Here is a 15,652-nt window from a genome sequence, read left to right on the forward strand (position 1 = left end):
CGATTCGTTTGTTTTATTTCAAAACAGTACTCACAATAGGTATCTACCTAAACAGATATGGTGTAACTGTGTAGGAGGAGACAGAATCTTTGGGGATATAGCAATGAACCGAACTACGCCATATTTCCCAGACTTGCCCCCATCCACGATATCTTCGTGTCCACGAATTAAAAAAAATGACTTGTGAAGGAATTTTCGTCGAATAATCGCAGCAGTTATAAAGCGCGACCCAAACTGAGGTGCATGTCACGGTGCTTGTCGCCTACTATCACAGGCAGCCGCTACGGGAAAAAAGCGTATAATGTCGTTGTTCTTGGTGTTTAAAATGTTATCAGACTGATGCTCCCATCCCGTAGCACATTTTGAACCTTTAAACTAACATTGTCAGTTGGCAAAATCTGCCGTAATCACTAAAACAACAATGAGATAGATAATAGTTCAAAAATACTCGTATATCTATAAAATATCTAAAATTATGCAATTAAATCATAAATGACTTTGGATGTTTTATAGATAGAATAATATTTTATATTTATTATAGTATGGTTTAAGCAGGACATAATGAATTTAAAAAACGAACCAACAATGTGTGGACCTAATAATATGTATTCTTAATCTATCGAAAACAAATAAGTGTGAATGAAAAAGTGTGCACAATTTTGTCGTATCACCCAAAGTATACCAAAACTATTACGGCTTGGTTTAGGCTGGGTTTAATTGATTTTTAAAAACTTACCAACACCATCTGTAAATTGTAGTGTTGGTTCAACAAAAACAAATACGTATGACTAACACAGTTTAATGTGCACTATTTATGACGGATCTTCATAGCCTACCTCCACCTTTCGCTACTAGTGCACATAATGCCGAAAGACGAAACCCGGGTCGCAAAAAACGACTCAAATGGAATAGTACAAAACTTAAATCCATTGGAATTTTAAAATGTTATTGTTGAAATGTCGTGAAAAAACAACGCACACTAGAAAAAATAGAAACATAATATACAGTGCTTTTGATTGATAGGCAACATCACTGCCTGAAATACCCCACTAGATTCTACAGAAGAAGCCGTTGTTTGCCTTCGGGGTACGGCCATATGTAGATAGGCAGTACTTGGGAGGAAATTGAAAATCTTGTGCGAAATCCCACCCCTGCTGTAAAAATTTGACGGCGTCAAAAGCCGCACTGGGGAACGCCAGCAGACTGACAACAGCTCGCTGAAAAAATGCGAAAGTTTCGTGAGACGAATAAAAAGGTTCGCGACCCCTACCCCTAAAAACGTTTCAACGGTAGGCATCAGGGCTGAGAATGAAAACCGGAACACAACCCTAGAACCCGGAGAACCCAAGGCCTGAACAAAAACGAACCATAAGTGCGAGTAACAAAGCATTCCAAACGCGACATTCTTGAACTTGCTAATATTTTGATTAATCAAATTTAATGATATTTTATATGTATATTTTGTGTATTATTATAATTCTGAAGCATTTAGATCAACTCAATAAGATAAAATTTAAATTCAAGTGCAAGGATGTACTACTAAAATTTGAAATATTTCTAACGCCATTTATAAATCAAGTTAATTACATTAATTTTAATTTCAAATATAGTGGTCATTTCTTAACAGAATTTGGAACACCGCAACTAGAATTGTTATAAGGAATTAATGGTTGGTAGCAAGGCCTGAACAAAAACGAACCGTAAGTGCGAATGAGAAAGTATTCGGCACGCTTATATCTCCGCAATATGCGTTAGAACAACATAGACTTTCTACGGCTGAATTAAATATTTTTTATACACGTCGCCGGTAAATATTGATTTGAATGACTACAGTCATTTAAAAACTGCGAGCACGTGTTGCTGAAATTTATTGTTTTTATGTTAAATATAAAGTTAGTAGTAATTATTTTTAGTTAATTTAATCGAAAATATGGTTAACTATGTTGTGTTTAAATTTGGTAGCCGTACTGAAGAGCAACAGTGGTATAACATTTCATAGTTAAGTTCGTAATAATTAAATTGAGGTTCTACTGTGCGTTATACGCAAGAAACAAGGCTTCATTTTGTCGAACAATACCGACTCTCTTTATATTATTACTCTGAGGGAGAACCCCTTACTTGTTTTGGATTCGGAATTATTAGAACGCTGAAACGGAATATAAACGTCTTACAAATGTTGTGGTTCCGGAGGTTCTGCGATGTTTTAATGTCAACTTGAGCTTAAGACGATACATCAGTGAAACGGCAAATAATTTTCAACTATAGGCGCGACGAAATTTTGGACTCGCTGGCATTCGGAGAGAGAACGTCGAGCTGGAAACACGTAAATTTGTTTCGTGATGGCGACGGGGGTATTAATTCTTAAATCGTGTAAAGATGACTAAAAACGTTACCCATTGACTTTAAAAAGAAAACATGTTAATGAATAAATTATTATTGTTACTAATAGAACATAAGTGCCCACCACCACCCGTCATATATGCACAACCGTGGATATGCACGGCCGCTTTCTATGACGCTTTAAACGTGTCTGAAAGAAGTGATTTTAAGTGCTCATTCCGTCCCGAGACGGAGCCGCACGGGACTGATGCTGCAACCATGCACCGTAGTGCTTAAAGAAGAAAGTTAAGAAAGAAATATTTGGTTTTTTGGACTGGCTCTGCTGTCCGCTGACGTTAAGCGCTTTGTGTACCCGCATACTGAGTGTCACGAATTGAAATGGATGAGTCTACAGAAGAGTCGCTCCCCATACGACGCTGCAAATTTCTCAAATGCCGCAAAGTTGGCCTCGGTTGCTACCAGATCATAGAACAATAAACAGAACATTAAATGGACGCATGTTGGATTTATATGACAAATTATATTTCGTTTGGCATGCGTCATTTGCACCCGCAACCCGCGTATCGCCTAGCCACGATCTTTTTAGACCGTGCCTCAACTGAGGCACCTTAGCCTTAACGAATATTTTGATGCCACGTTGTCAAATTGCACATCCCTTAAGTATTAGATAATACTATAATTAAAATCCAAGTTATTTATAATTGCTGAAGTCTTATTATCAAGTGACCAAAACGTTTCAAATTTAATATTGTTGAAGGAAATATTCGAGAAGAATTTCTCTTAAAATCGATAGATGGCGATATACCTTAGTTGCTTGATAACCTAAGATGGCGTGATTATAATGCCACGAGTGGCCCATCTCTCTACCCACACTCTGACCCAAGCCACACAATTATATAGTCAGGCCGTGACGCAAAACTATAAACGTCGATGGTAAAGGAATATGGTAAACTGTTTGTAGAAAATGATGATTGTTGCATAGGCAGGATGTATTCTTAACCGTAATGACCATGTAAATGTGTAAAATCCTATTAATTAAGTTATTTTTTTATTACCACGTTACAAATCTTGCAATCGATTTTTAACTAACTTCCCGACTAGCTAGACATTTGAAACTTTTAGAATATATCAGAACACGATGACAATGCATTCTTTTAATACGTTTGGCCATCTTCAAGCAGAATTGAATTCATTTTCAGTTAATTCTGTTTTGTATGGAAAGTTAGTTCGGAAAAAGTCCGCAAGGTGGTGCTTCGATCGAATTCAATGGTTGCACTTTTGCGTAACGGCGTTCGACGATTTTGAAAAAAGAATTAAGTAATTCACTTTCTTGTTTTTTACTTCATATAAAGTACGAGTTTTGAAAATCTCATATGTTATTCGATTAATAAACATTTTAAAAATTCTTATAATAATTGCTCTCTTTATTACGCATTTGATCATTATCTTTCAAGTTGATGGGATAATTCATCAAAAAAAAATTAAAAAAAGTATTTATTAATACATAGAATTGTCAAGTTTATATGATTCAACAGAATTTAAAAATGTGGTATATGAAAAGTTCTTTTATCTTGTAATTATTTCTAAATACACTTGCCATTTACAAGGAAACTTCGTTTCTTGGCTCTGTCTAAAGGGAAAGTAAATATTATGTCCCTAAGACATAAGGCCACAGTACAATCTACACTTAGGCTATCAATAATATTCATATAAGTGTAAGTCTATTGTTTTTTAAAGAACCGTAATCGGAAGAACCCCAGGAACCAGCGGTCCTATTTTTAATTTGACGAAAGCGAACCCCAAACAATATGTATACCAGTGTTGCCAACCGTACTATAATTATAGTATTTGTACTATAATTTTGGTCCGCGTACTATGTACGATATAAAATAGGTATAGTACGCCCAAAATACTATAATTTTGAAAATCGTACTATAATTTTATATAAAAGTACTATAATTCTGCATTTGCCATTTCGCAATCGAGTGGTCTTCGAAAATTTGGAAATCTGCGGCCCGCGGCGAAATATTTTTCCTAATAAAAACGAGCCGACTATGAAAAATAGGGAAAATTTTCATTTTCAACAGATGACAACGCGTACTATATTTTATCTCCAAATACTATAATTTTGGAGGCTCTGTACTATAATTCCACTTTTAAAATATGGCAACACTGATGTATACTGTAAAAACTCAGTGCTTCCAACAGCTCTGTCTGGTACCTACGTATTTTCGTTGGTATCCTGCAATAATTTTCGAAAAAATTAAATTATTTTTACTCACATTATCTGTATTGTTATTATTCTCTTGGGCTCTATAAATGATGATTGAAAAATGCCACAAACTATAGTACATACCTGTAATGTAAAAGTATTACAGGTAGGGTTTTCAATTCCGAGATCACACCCAATTACAGATTAGCTTTATATGATATTTATATAAAATAATATAGGTATTTGTCTGAAACAAAGATGCTGAAAAATCACGTCTTCTACATAGATAGAGCCTAAAAATATAAAAGAGAATCAAAAAAGGACCCTATGTTTATTAGTTTTCTCTGGAGAGCAGTGACGTTAATTAGTTATGCAAAAGATTACATTCCTAATTACTTATTTAATTCACCATGTTTGATCCTGAAAGGATCATATGGACCTCCACAAAGTAGAGGTTGTATTAATATATATTTTTACGAGAAACGGATGTTAGCCACTTGCTCAACCTATTAGGTCCATACTCTTGACTCCAAACACAAATTAAAAATCAACGTGTCACACTTCACCGTGAAATGTTGTATCCGAAATATATGATCGTATATTAAAAACTGTCGAACCTCTTTGGGTCGTACCTATAGTACTGACATAAAATTCATGTCTAAATAAAACACGGTTCTTGTCGTTTTACACTTTACAGGAAACCAGCAGGAAAAAAAATTGAAAATAGCCGATATATTAGATTATTTGTTAGATTAGGTTAGGTTCTCATTCTTGAATTCATAAATTTTGCCAAAATCAGCTATGAAAATTGAATTAATGTTCATATTGAATCTAATAAAATTGGAGACCGTATAGCATACGGTCATCTCTTTCCGATAAGAAAGCTCACGGTGAACTGTGCCACACGGTGAAATGTTTTACGTACAATTTACGTATAATTTTATTAGACTTCGAACCTGAGACCTACATTATAATCCGACGCTTAAGCCGCTCGCCTTCGTGGGCGTTACAGGTGAACAAAATTAGAAAAATATGCATACCATGCCAGTATACGTTTTTAAAGTAAATAATGAGGCAATTAATATTACCTATCGACTATTTGAATTTTGATTTTAAATCTAAATGATTCATTATTCGTACTATCCGATTTGAATCGTTTTTTGCGACCCGGTTTGTCCCTTAAGGCATCTTCAGGCACTATTAATCTTTTATTTATATTATAGGTGTCTCTCTGTTAAGTATGTTGCAGGTTTGGCTAATAGGTTGCTTTTTAGAACAATGTTTAGTCAATTGCGGCCGCATTCACGTCGAAATATAGGTACAGTTTTCACACAAAGAGAATTGTTGATATTAATTTTCCTATTTTAAAGTTTTATAATATACGTAGAAAATTATATTAAAAAAAAAAAAAAATTGTACACCCAATATTGTCGCTCTCTTTCCGAATACATACATATCGTGCAGTCAGTCGCTGTGCGTGATTTGAGTAATGTCGAACGCTGTTTTATAGCATCAACATTCACTAATGAGGTTTCTCATATAATGGTTGGTAGCCATTCACTCAACCTATTTGAATCCACATACACATTTTAAAAACACACGGCATGAGAAGCGGAAATTCCGCCACTCGTTAGCCGCGGGCGCTAATAGTGAATAAATTGATAAATATAATTAACTATTTCTTTTATTCAATGAATAATTCACAAGATTTAAGAATGTACCATTTTAATTATTAGCAAGTTCAAGTAAGATTAAAAAAACAGATAGTAAATAAAATAAAATACGCCATTTTTTTTATACCCATGAACTGAAATTGCTTTAATAAAAAAAATAGAAGTAGTCATAGCAAAGTCGACTTCGGTCCTAGCGTTGATGATATCTGTCGGAAAGTGCCCGTCGTAAAACAGTAGACGATTTTATTGACCAGCCCTTCCTCGGCGCCCGCCTTTCCGGTGGCGGGTCACGGTCAACATTAACGAGGGTTGGTGTGGGGTTTTATTGCCATCAGTATGTACCCACCTACCAGTAGGGATTGCATTACCGGTCAATCAGTCGGTGCCGAGTTTTTATAACCGATTGCAACGTTTGCATTTCGAAATACATCCAATACCGGTTAACCGGTTAATACAGTTTTCCATTAAGAAAGCTATCGGTATGTGTCCCGATCAGGGTTACCAGACGTCCCTATTTGAGCGGGATTGTCCCGAGTTCAACAGACAAATCCCGAGTCCCGCACTGCCTCTGAAAATCCCGACTTAACAAAAGTAGTATACGTACAAAAATGTGTGTATCTATATAGTTAAAAAGACTCACTCAATGTTTTTTTATAGCCAGACGTGCCACTTTTTATTGATAAAATTTGAAAATTATTATTGTAATGACTTTAGAAAAATTTTATCGAGCAAAGATTTCAATTTCAATTTATTTATTTATTTTTACATATTGTGGACATTAAAAATTATAAGTTTAAGACGTTCACAACATGACATAAAAAAGAGATAGATAATATGTTATTAAACAAATATGTACATACAAAAATATTAATTATATAGGTACATGGAAATACACCGGATGAGTTAAGCAGACCCTATTTTAAAAATTTATAAAATAACGTCCACCTATACTCATCCTCACGTAGGTGGAATATATCAACACCCGAAGCAATTTCGTTGAACATAGTTATCGCCCTCCCAATTGGCATTACCAGTGGCAGGTTGGTTCTGCACCTTGGGAGAATAAACAACTGATGTTTATTAAAACTGTTATGATTGCATAAATTTTTGCACTTAAATCAAAATGTTATTCCTGTAAGTAATTGTATGTAATCAATATATTTTAATAACTGTGATTCCTGCGAATTATTATGCGCCTATGTAGGTATGTTTTCTTAATTCTTTACCTTTTTTTTTGATGGTTCGAAATAATGAATGTCCCGATCTGTGATTTTGGAAATCGGGCAACCCTGGTTCCGATCCAGATAACCATTTGATCAGCGATTGACAAAACATCGAGAACGTCGAAAAAAAGTCGCTATCCGAATAGATTAGTGTTAATTTATTGCGGAATATTTGAGTCCCGGTTAACTTTAAACTCAGTCAGAGCTCACTTTAAGCGTAGCAAACTTAGTCCTGGGGATCTTCTCCTAGGGCATTCCCGGCCTAAAACTTAACTAGATGCTTTACATCGCCAATGTAGGGCCACGTGATACGCTCGATTAAGACCGGGTGTGGTGCGTGGCGGGTTTTGGTTTGAAGGGATTAACTTCAATGGTTATACTAAGGTCAGAACCAAATGCCTCCTGTCCAATGCTGACACTGTAACAATGCTGATGACACGCGTATTGACGAGAAAAAAACCTATAATAATAATAAATGACGGTTCGCATTGTATAAAAAATAGCAGCCAAATACTCTTCAAGAATAAGCAATACGTTCAATGTAAATGTATAATTGTATAGGTCGGTCCTTAGACTTAATGCGTCACATATAATGTCATCGCACTAACCTCATCAGGCGGCGGGGAATGCCGAGCCGCGAACCTCTAATTTTAATCGATTTACAATGCTTGAGACCACTATAGCGAGAGAACGCCTCATCTGATCGGAGCAGTTCTGGTATCAATGTGTGCGTAAAGAACCAAACTTATTAATACATTAACAAACAATATCATTTCAACCCACAAAAATAACTGCACCAAATAAGAAACAAAAACTTGGTGAAGCTAGTAGTAGCAATTCTGACAGATAGTTTCAAAATTGGTGGACCGAAATGTATGGCGTAATTGAAAAAAGTGATATAGGTATTATGTGTGATATGTTTTATGATATGAGTGGTATCTAGAACATCATCATTTTTTAAATATAATTTTTAAAAACTATTTTTCCCCATAACTGCTCGGCACGTCAGACAGTTGAAAAATAATATTTGGGAAATTTTGGCACGCGTACATAAAAAGGTTCGCCAACCCTGTCTTAGAATATGACAGGAATTCTTCAAGGCACCGCGATATGTTCATACGTTACACTTAAGGAGTAGATATAGATTATAAACAATAATGGAGAAGAAATACACGAGCGGAAATATGGAAGAAAATATGCCGACCACATAACCACTTTGGATATAGTGGAGTAGAAGAATAAAGGATACCGCGAGTGTGCCTGTGTTGTGTCAATATTTTGGGAGAACTTCGAAAATAACCGGTTGACCGGTAAAGAACGTTTTTATTACCGGTAAAATTTAAAACCCTAACAACCATGAGCTCTGCCATGCTACTCATGATAGTTTATTGCACGACGACTTATTAGGGTGTTTCTTGCTGAAACATTCTAAGAATCTAACCCTAAGTCATGGAATATTCTAAAACAGCGGTTCTCAACACATATATTTCGGGGGTATTGAGACCATTTAAACCTAATAGGGGGTTACTACCGCACCCATCATCGGCATTCCATAATGGTCATATCTTCACATTGGATGCCTTAGGAGAGCGGTAATAAAACTTTACACCCACACTGGCTTAGGGGGTAGAAATATGAAGCCGTGGGTCGTGGGTTGAAACCCACGGCCGATTAAAAAAATCAAGTTGCTTTTTCAATGTATATTTGACCCAGTGGTTGAGTGAATGGCTAGCAACTATTCCTCGTAAAAAGCTTATTAATATACCTTCCGCTGTGTAGAGGACCATTTTCTGCTGTGGAGTGAAGATGGTTATTTACTATTATTTTTAATTTATTAAGTCAAAATGCATCGAATTATACGTGCGCTGCAATTTAAGTGAAATATTATTTTATCATATACCTATGTAAATAAAATTCTCCCAAGATCTTCTGCATTCTTGAACAGGTGAAAGGACAGGGTCTATACCAGGGGTAGTAAACCTGGTCCCTACCGCTCACTAGTGGGCGTTCCAGCTTTCATGGTGGGCGGTAGAGGTTTTTAAAAACATTTTCATTATGTTTACATAAAATTATATAATTATTACATAAATATATCTAAATATGTGGAAATTGACATTCAGTTTATTGATACCTTTCTCTACCTCATATCTTGTATAATCTGGCTTTAGTGCTGTTAATCATAATATTATGACCAAAGAAAGAAACCGCCTGAATATTTCCAAAAGAGGAGACTTTCATTTGTTGAGAAAATTGGAGAAAATTGAGCCAGATATATATATATATTTAGTTTCGCAGCATCAGCGTCAGGGATCTCATTAATAATCTTATTAATTGAATGTAATTTCATCAGACTTCATGCTTAATACATTGGTCACGAAAGACGCGCCTAACGCGTAACGATTAGGTGACCATTCGATATAATTAGCATGCTATTTAAATGTGGTAATTAAAAAGTAATTATCTAGTCAGCAGTCAATGTGTTTTTAGTATATTTATGCACAGTATAAATAAAAAGACAGATCAAACAGTCAGTTGTTTTATAACTGTTTTATAGCCAAACTTAGCGAAAGTTTGATATAAAGTATTTGGTAAGTAATTATTATTATATGCTTTAACTTGCTGTAACTCTGCTTCATAAATTTTATAAAGTAAAGTTACTTCCTTACTTTATGAATCACCATTACTGTGGAACCGGTGGGCGATTAGAATTTTTTTTTACTAATACAGATACAAAAGTGGGCGGTAGGTATAAAAAGGTTGACTATCCCTGGTCTATACGGACGGTTAGCGCTTCACGAAATTTAAATTCAAGATAATTAATATTTTTAAGACTCAAATGACCAGGTCTCGCTGTTAAATGAACCCAGAAGGCACTAAACCCCTGGCCCGCCGCCCGAAGAGATGGGCATGTAACATCGAGAGATATAGATTGAGAGAGAGTATGACTGACTGGAGGGATAAAGCTCGGGACTGAAAAGGTTGTTTCTCGACATTTTTGGACTTCCGAGATTGGAGAGTTTCGGCCTTCGGGATTCCGGCCATTCGGGATTTCGGCCATTCGGGATTTCAGCATTCGAAATTTCGGCCTTCGGGATTCCGGCTTTTGGGACTTCGACCCAAACCCACAAAACACCTGTATATCACTATCATAATATTAAAACAATAATCGTATCAGGGCTGTCGGAATACATACTCAAAAATCAATGAACTGGAATTCGATGCTATAACATAACGAATCGTAGATCGCTAGTCTACAGTGTTAATAAAATGAGTAACTATTCTTTTCTCACACATGTAAAGTTAGGTGACTGTTGGATAGATCATGTCTCAAGGGTAGAAGATACCACACCACCCAAGAAGCTCTTTCCATCGCCTTAACCTCAGAGATGCTGTCTCTTTCTACGACGTTCTACCACCGCAGTCTATGTCTTCCGACTTTCCTTTTCTCTTCTGGTCTGTTGAAGAGGAGCCTCTTCAGTGGTTGGGTCGCTTCCATCCTTGACACACGGTCTGCCCAACGGAGTCGCCCTACTTTCAGATATGAGACGATAGTCGGAACATCATACAACCCGTATAGATTGTGGTTGTACTGCAGGCAATGACATTAATATGGACGAAGCATCTGGAAAATAAAATGACACTCACTTTGTGTCGGGTCTGCCGGATGGCGAAATTCATATTTTAATATCGGTATCCTACGCTCAAATGAACATTCTGCTTGCAAGCGGTCTGGCGACACCGCTGGGTCTGCCCATACAATCTACAACGTCTAATCTCCGAGAAGTCGTAAGTAACCTAGAATCTGTTTCTAACGCAATGAGTAATGACACTAATACGCCATTACAATAAAGGTTATATTACTATAAATTCTCGAAGCTTGTATCGCATAATGGAAATGGATACGTCATATGGTCACGTGACGTCTACCTATACATCTGTGAATGACTTTCATGCACAATTTCTCGTGCGCGCCGATATGAAGTGAGTCGTCCATTTAATATGTCATTGACTGCAGGCTTTAATGCGAAACTGCAAACTTCAATGATAATACTAGTTATTGCTTATACACCCAATCCTCTTTTTGCACGGGGGATACGTTCCAAAGACTACCGTGCAAAACAAAACCGCGTGAAAAAGGAAAAAGGTGCCCATACAAAAATGGTAGATAGGTTCCATCACTTAAAATCAACTCAAAAAACGAAATTCTTGAACACAAATATAAATCGAATTTATTTATTATTTATACATAAAAATATTTATATATAAAAATACATAGTTTTCGAAATATATTGATTCATTGTCGCTCCTTGACAATAAACGTGCCCATTTCCTGCTGTTTTTCACTGGCGAAAAATCACTCTCATCGCTAGAAATATTTAATGATGCTGACGCCGAAGGACGCGGTCTTTCGTTTCGTATCGAACCCGAAGTGATTGACGAGTGGCGCCATGTATGTATGTATGTATGTCTGGGCGGCATCCGGTGACAACATATGTATGCACCAGTGGCGTGCAGTCCATTACAATGCAATTTTTTGATAAATATGGACACACATACGTATTTTTATTCTTTTTAGTTTTTTAAGCCGTGTTAAAGCCAAAAAAATCAGTGTAAATAAAAAATAATCGGTGCTATTTTTAAACCGTGCGAAAAGAGGATCGGGCGTACTTCAAATGCAATATGGTAAAATGTTCGTAGAAAATGATGACTGTCGCATATTGAAATAAATGGTAATAATTTTAAGGAAATATGCAATCTATAATCCTCAGTTATTGGAAACTGGTTAGGTACCATATTACATTTGAAGATAAGCAATAACATCACTACCATCGTGATTCGTAATTCAGCAGGTATCACGGTCTAAATATAGTCAGCCTTCGTTGGTAACAATACAATTCCTAATAATAAACCAAAATATTCCTTACAATGGCAGCGCATTACTGTACATAAAAAAAAGAAATGGCGACTTGTTTTAGTGTTTCGGTTGGGCTTTATGTAGCGATTTTACGTATTTTTACAACGTTTTTATTAGCTCGTATTCTTGTTTGTCCGGTGGTTGTTTGTCCAGTACAAGTCTTGCAATCGATTTTTAACTAACTTCCCAACTAGATAGACATTTGAAACTTTTAGAATATATCAGAACACGATGCCAATGCATTCTTTTAATACTTTTAGCCATCTTTAAGCAGAATTGAATTCATTTTCAGTTAATTCTGTTTTGTAGTTATTTCGGAAGAAATCCATAATCCAATCCACTATTATTGGTTGCTAAGGAGGTGGTCCTAGCAACTAAATTATTAATATATACGTGCGTTACTATGGAAATCGAAATGACATTTCAGTATTATTTCTATCAAGTACAATTTTTTTTGATCATTGAAGCTAGCAAGTCAAGTTTATATGATTCAACAGAAAATTTAAAAACATTGTATTTAAAAAGTTCTTTTTATCTTGTAATTATTTTTAAATAATGACGGTACACTGTTCAAAAACCTATTTTACGCTTGATTCTTACCCATATATCCAACCTCATCAGTTTTTGTAAAATTTTATTTTGATCTAAACCAGGGGCGGGCAAACTTTTTGGATGGAGGGCCAAATTCAAGAATTCAAAATGAGCGGCGGGCCGCAAGTAAAATACCATTTTTAGATATACACTATTTATTATCACGAAAAATAAACATTACAAAAAAATTAATGAGAAGAATGAAAGTGTTGTACGTTTTTTCAAATTCAGGTGTTAATTTTGTGGTTGATATTTTAAAAACTGCTTGTAAATGGGCATCGGAGATATTTGATCGTAAAGAATTTTTATTGAGGATCATGATCGAAAATGTTTGTTCACATATATAGGTTGATCCAAAAACAACGAACATTTTTCTTGCATAATCTTTAAGTTGTTCGAATTTGTCTGAATTAAGGGCATTGTAAAATTTGGATATCTCTTCACGACGATGCAATTCTCTTAAATCAGTGTCACACTGCAGACCAATAATCTCAAGTTGTAGCTCTGTCAGTACACTATCAATATCTATTGAAAATGGATCGCGTACTGTTGCTAAACTTGTCTCAGTTTTTCGGAAGTCACCAAATCTTTGTAAAAAATCGTCATTCAGAGCTTTAATAATTTTACTATATTCATCAAATTTATATTCTGGTATATTCAGCAACTTCAAAGTTGGAAAGTGGTCCACGTTCTTATTCGATATTTGTCGAAGGAACAACTTGAGTTTTAATTGAAATCCATTCAAACTCTTCACCATATCGTGGGCATATATTTTTTTTCCTTGCAACGCAGAGTTAAAAGTATTTAAATGTGTCACGATGTTTAACATAAAAAATAGTGGTTACATAGTGTGAGACGAGACGCAAGGAAGACATACTGAGATAATACAATAACGAAACAACAAATTTTTCAAATTTTAATCTATTGTCAATATTTTTTAAAAAAATATAAAAAAAGTTATTCGTAATCAGAAGTACAATTAATGATGGCGGGCCGCAAAAAAATACCCGGCGGGCCGCAGTTTGCCCTCCCCTGATCTAAACTAAGCTTTCACTTTTGCCATCAACATTTGGCTTCTTAATTTCTTGGGGATCTTCAGTTCCTGTAATGCTTCATACAGTTTCAGCCTATTGAAAAAATCATACGCTACCTTGAAGTCAACAAATAAGTAAGAAGTACATATTATATATTATTATCTTATGTTCATGGAATTTTTTCCAGGATTCAATCACAATATTCAACCAATATATATTGTACAGAATATTCAAAAATTCAAAAACAAAATATAAAAATCCTACCTTTCTCTGATCCAACTGTGTATTATGCAAAAGTGCTGGCGGCATGCTGGGATAGAGGGTGACCATGACTCCGACATCTCGCAGTTCCGTAATCTTGGCAGTGTATATGGCTCCAAATTCCAAATCTGGTACTCGATCCAAACTCATCCACTTTGAAATCATCTCTTTAGCTTCATCCATCGCTTGTTGTGACGGAGCAAATATGTTGAACATCGTGTCGTCCAGTTGTGTAACCTGAATGTGATGTGATAGCTCGGTCATCAATTTAATCGTGAAATAGCCATCAACTCAACAACGACCTTATAGAATCATAATTTTATAATAATTATGTAATTCAAAAATTTCAAATTACCAAAAATTTACTGCCAATTATTGTTTGTTTATTTATTTTTGAATGTGAAAATGTTTTTTTCGTAATAAACAAATTTACCAATCTTACCTGAACTCCAGTTTGGACGAGGAGTTTCTTCACATTACCCCCTCCAATTCCTAAAAACTTGGCTCTTTTGTGAACTTCTATTTCCAATTTTTCTATTACTGGCATATTTTCTTTTGGAATTGATCTAAAAATTCAAATTATTGTAGAAAAATTTTTTAATTTATTTAGACACTTCATCTCCATGTTATAATAATAATATTATATTATGTATATACAGTCGAACTTGGTTATTACGATCACGGAAATAGCGAGATCTCAGATGTAATGAGGAAACGTTCGTTGACATTTTAGTTTATAATTTTCTCCATACATTTATTCGCTTTTATAACGAGCTACTTCTCGGGTATACCGAGCAAAACTGTTAATGTGTCGATCGTTTAAACACAACATTTTCGACCCTAAGCAATAAAATCCGACTGGGCAGTTAACTAGACCGATGACGCCGGGATCGGATTACGTTTATGACACTAGTTAATTATCTAAGTAGGTACCTAATTGGTGTTTTCGCCGACAACATTGAAAAATTATCCACGCATACGGTTGAAAATGCATGTAAAAAATCAAAGCTTTGTGAAGTCAGTAGGTACCTACCAGCGCCGGCCGCTCAGCACTTCATTACAATAAACAACTTCTTTTGTAGTTTATGAATGCCATGCTTGTTTCGGGGATTTTTATGATGGTTTTCAGATTTTTTATGTTCTATGCTTAAGAGCGTAATAATTTTCAATAGTAGGTGCGACGAAATTTCTCACTCGTCGCCAATCGGAGACCGACAGCAATGTGTGCGCATTTTGATTTGTTTTGTCATGGCGTCGGATGAATATATTCTTAAATCGTGTAAAGATGACTAAAAAACTTTACATATTATGTACTTAAAAAAGCAAACATGTCAATGAATATACTATTATTATTAGTAATATAACATTTAATGGACACATGTTGGATTTTTATGACAAATTAT

At 35.3% G+C, this 15,652-nt stretch overlaps 1 protein-coding gene across 1 annotated transcript in view; it reads right to left on the reverse strand.

The window, feature by feature from the left end:
- The window catches only part of PNPase (polyribonucleotide nucleotidyltransferase 1), a 242,110-nt gene that overhangs the window by 208,929 nt on the left and 17,529 nt on the right, over positions 1-15,652 (reverse strand). Inside the window, exons 11-12 of the mRNA XM_085948145.1 lie at positions 14,692-14,815; positions 14,253-14,486 (exon numbers count right to left, since the gene is read on the reverse strand). Of these exons, the coding sequence (XP_085804271.1) occupies positions 14,253-14,486; positions 14,692-14,815 (358 nt within the window). The remainder of the gene's footprint in view (positions 1-14,252; positions 14,487-14,691; positions 14,816-15,652) is intronic.

Source organism: Rhyacophila brunnea, unplaced genomic scaffold, assembly GCF_057557595.1.
Source record: "Rhyacophila brunnea isolate RB1 unplaced genomic scaffold, BYU_Rbru_1.0 scaffold_20, whole genome shotgun sequence".
NCBI classification, from domain to species: Eukaryota; Metazoa; Arthropoda; class Insecta; order Trichoptera; family Rhyacophilidae; genus Rhyacophila; species Rhyacophila brunnea.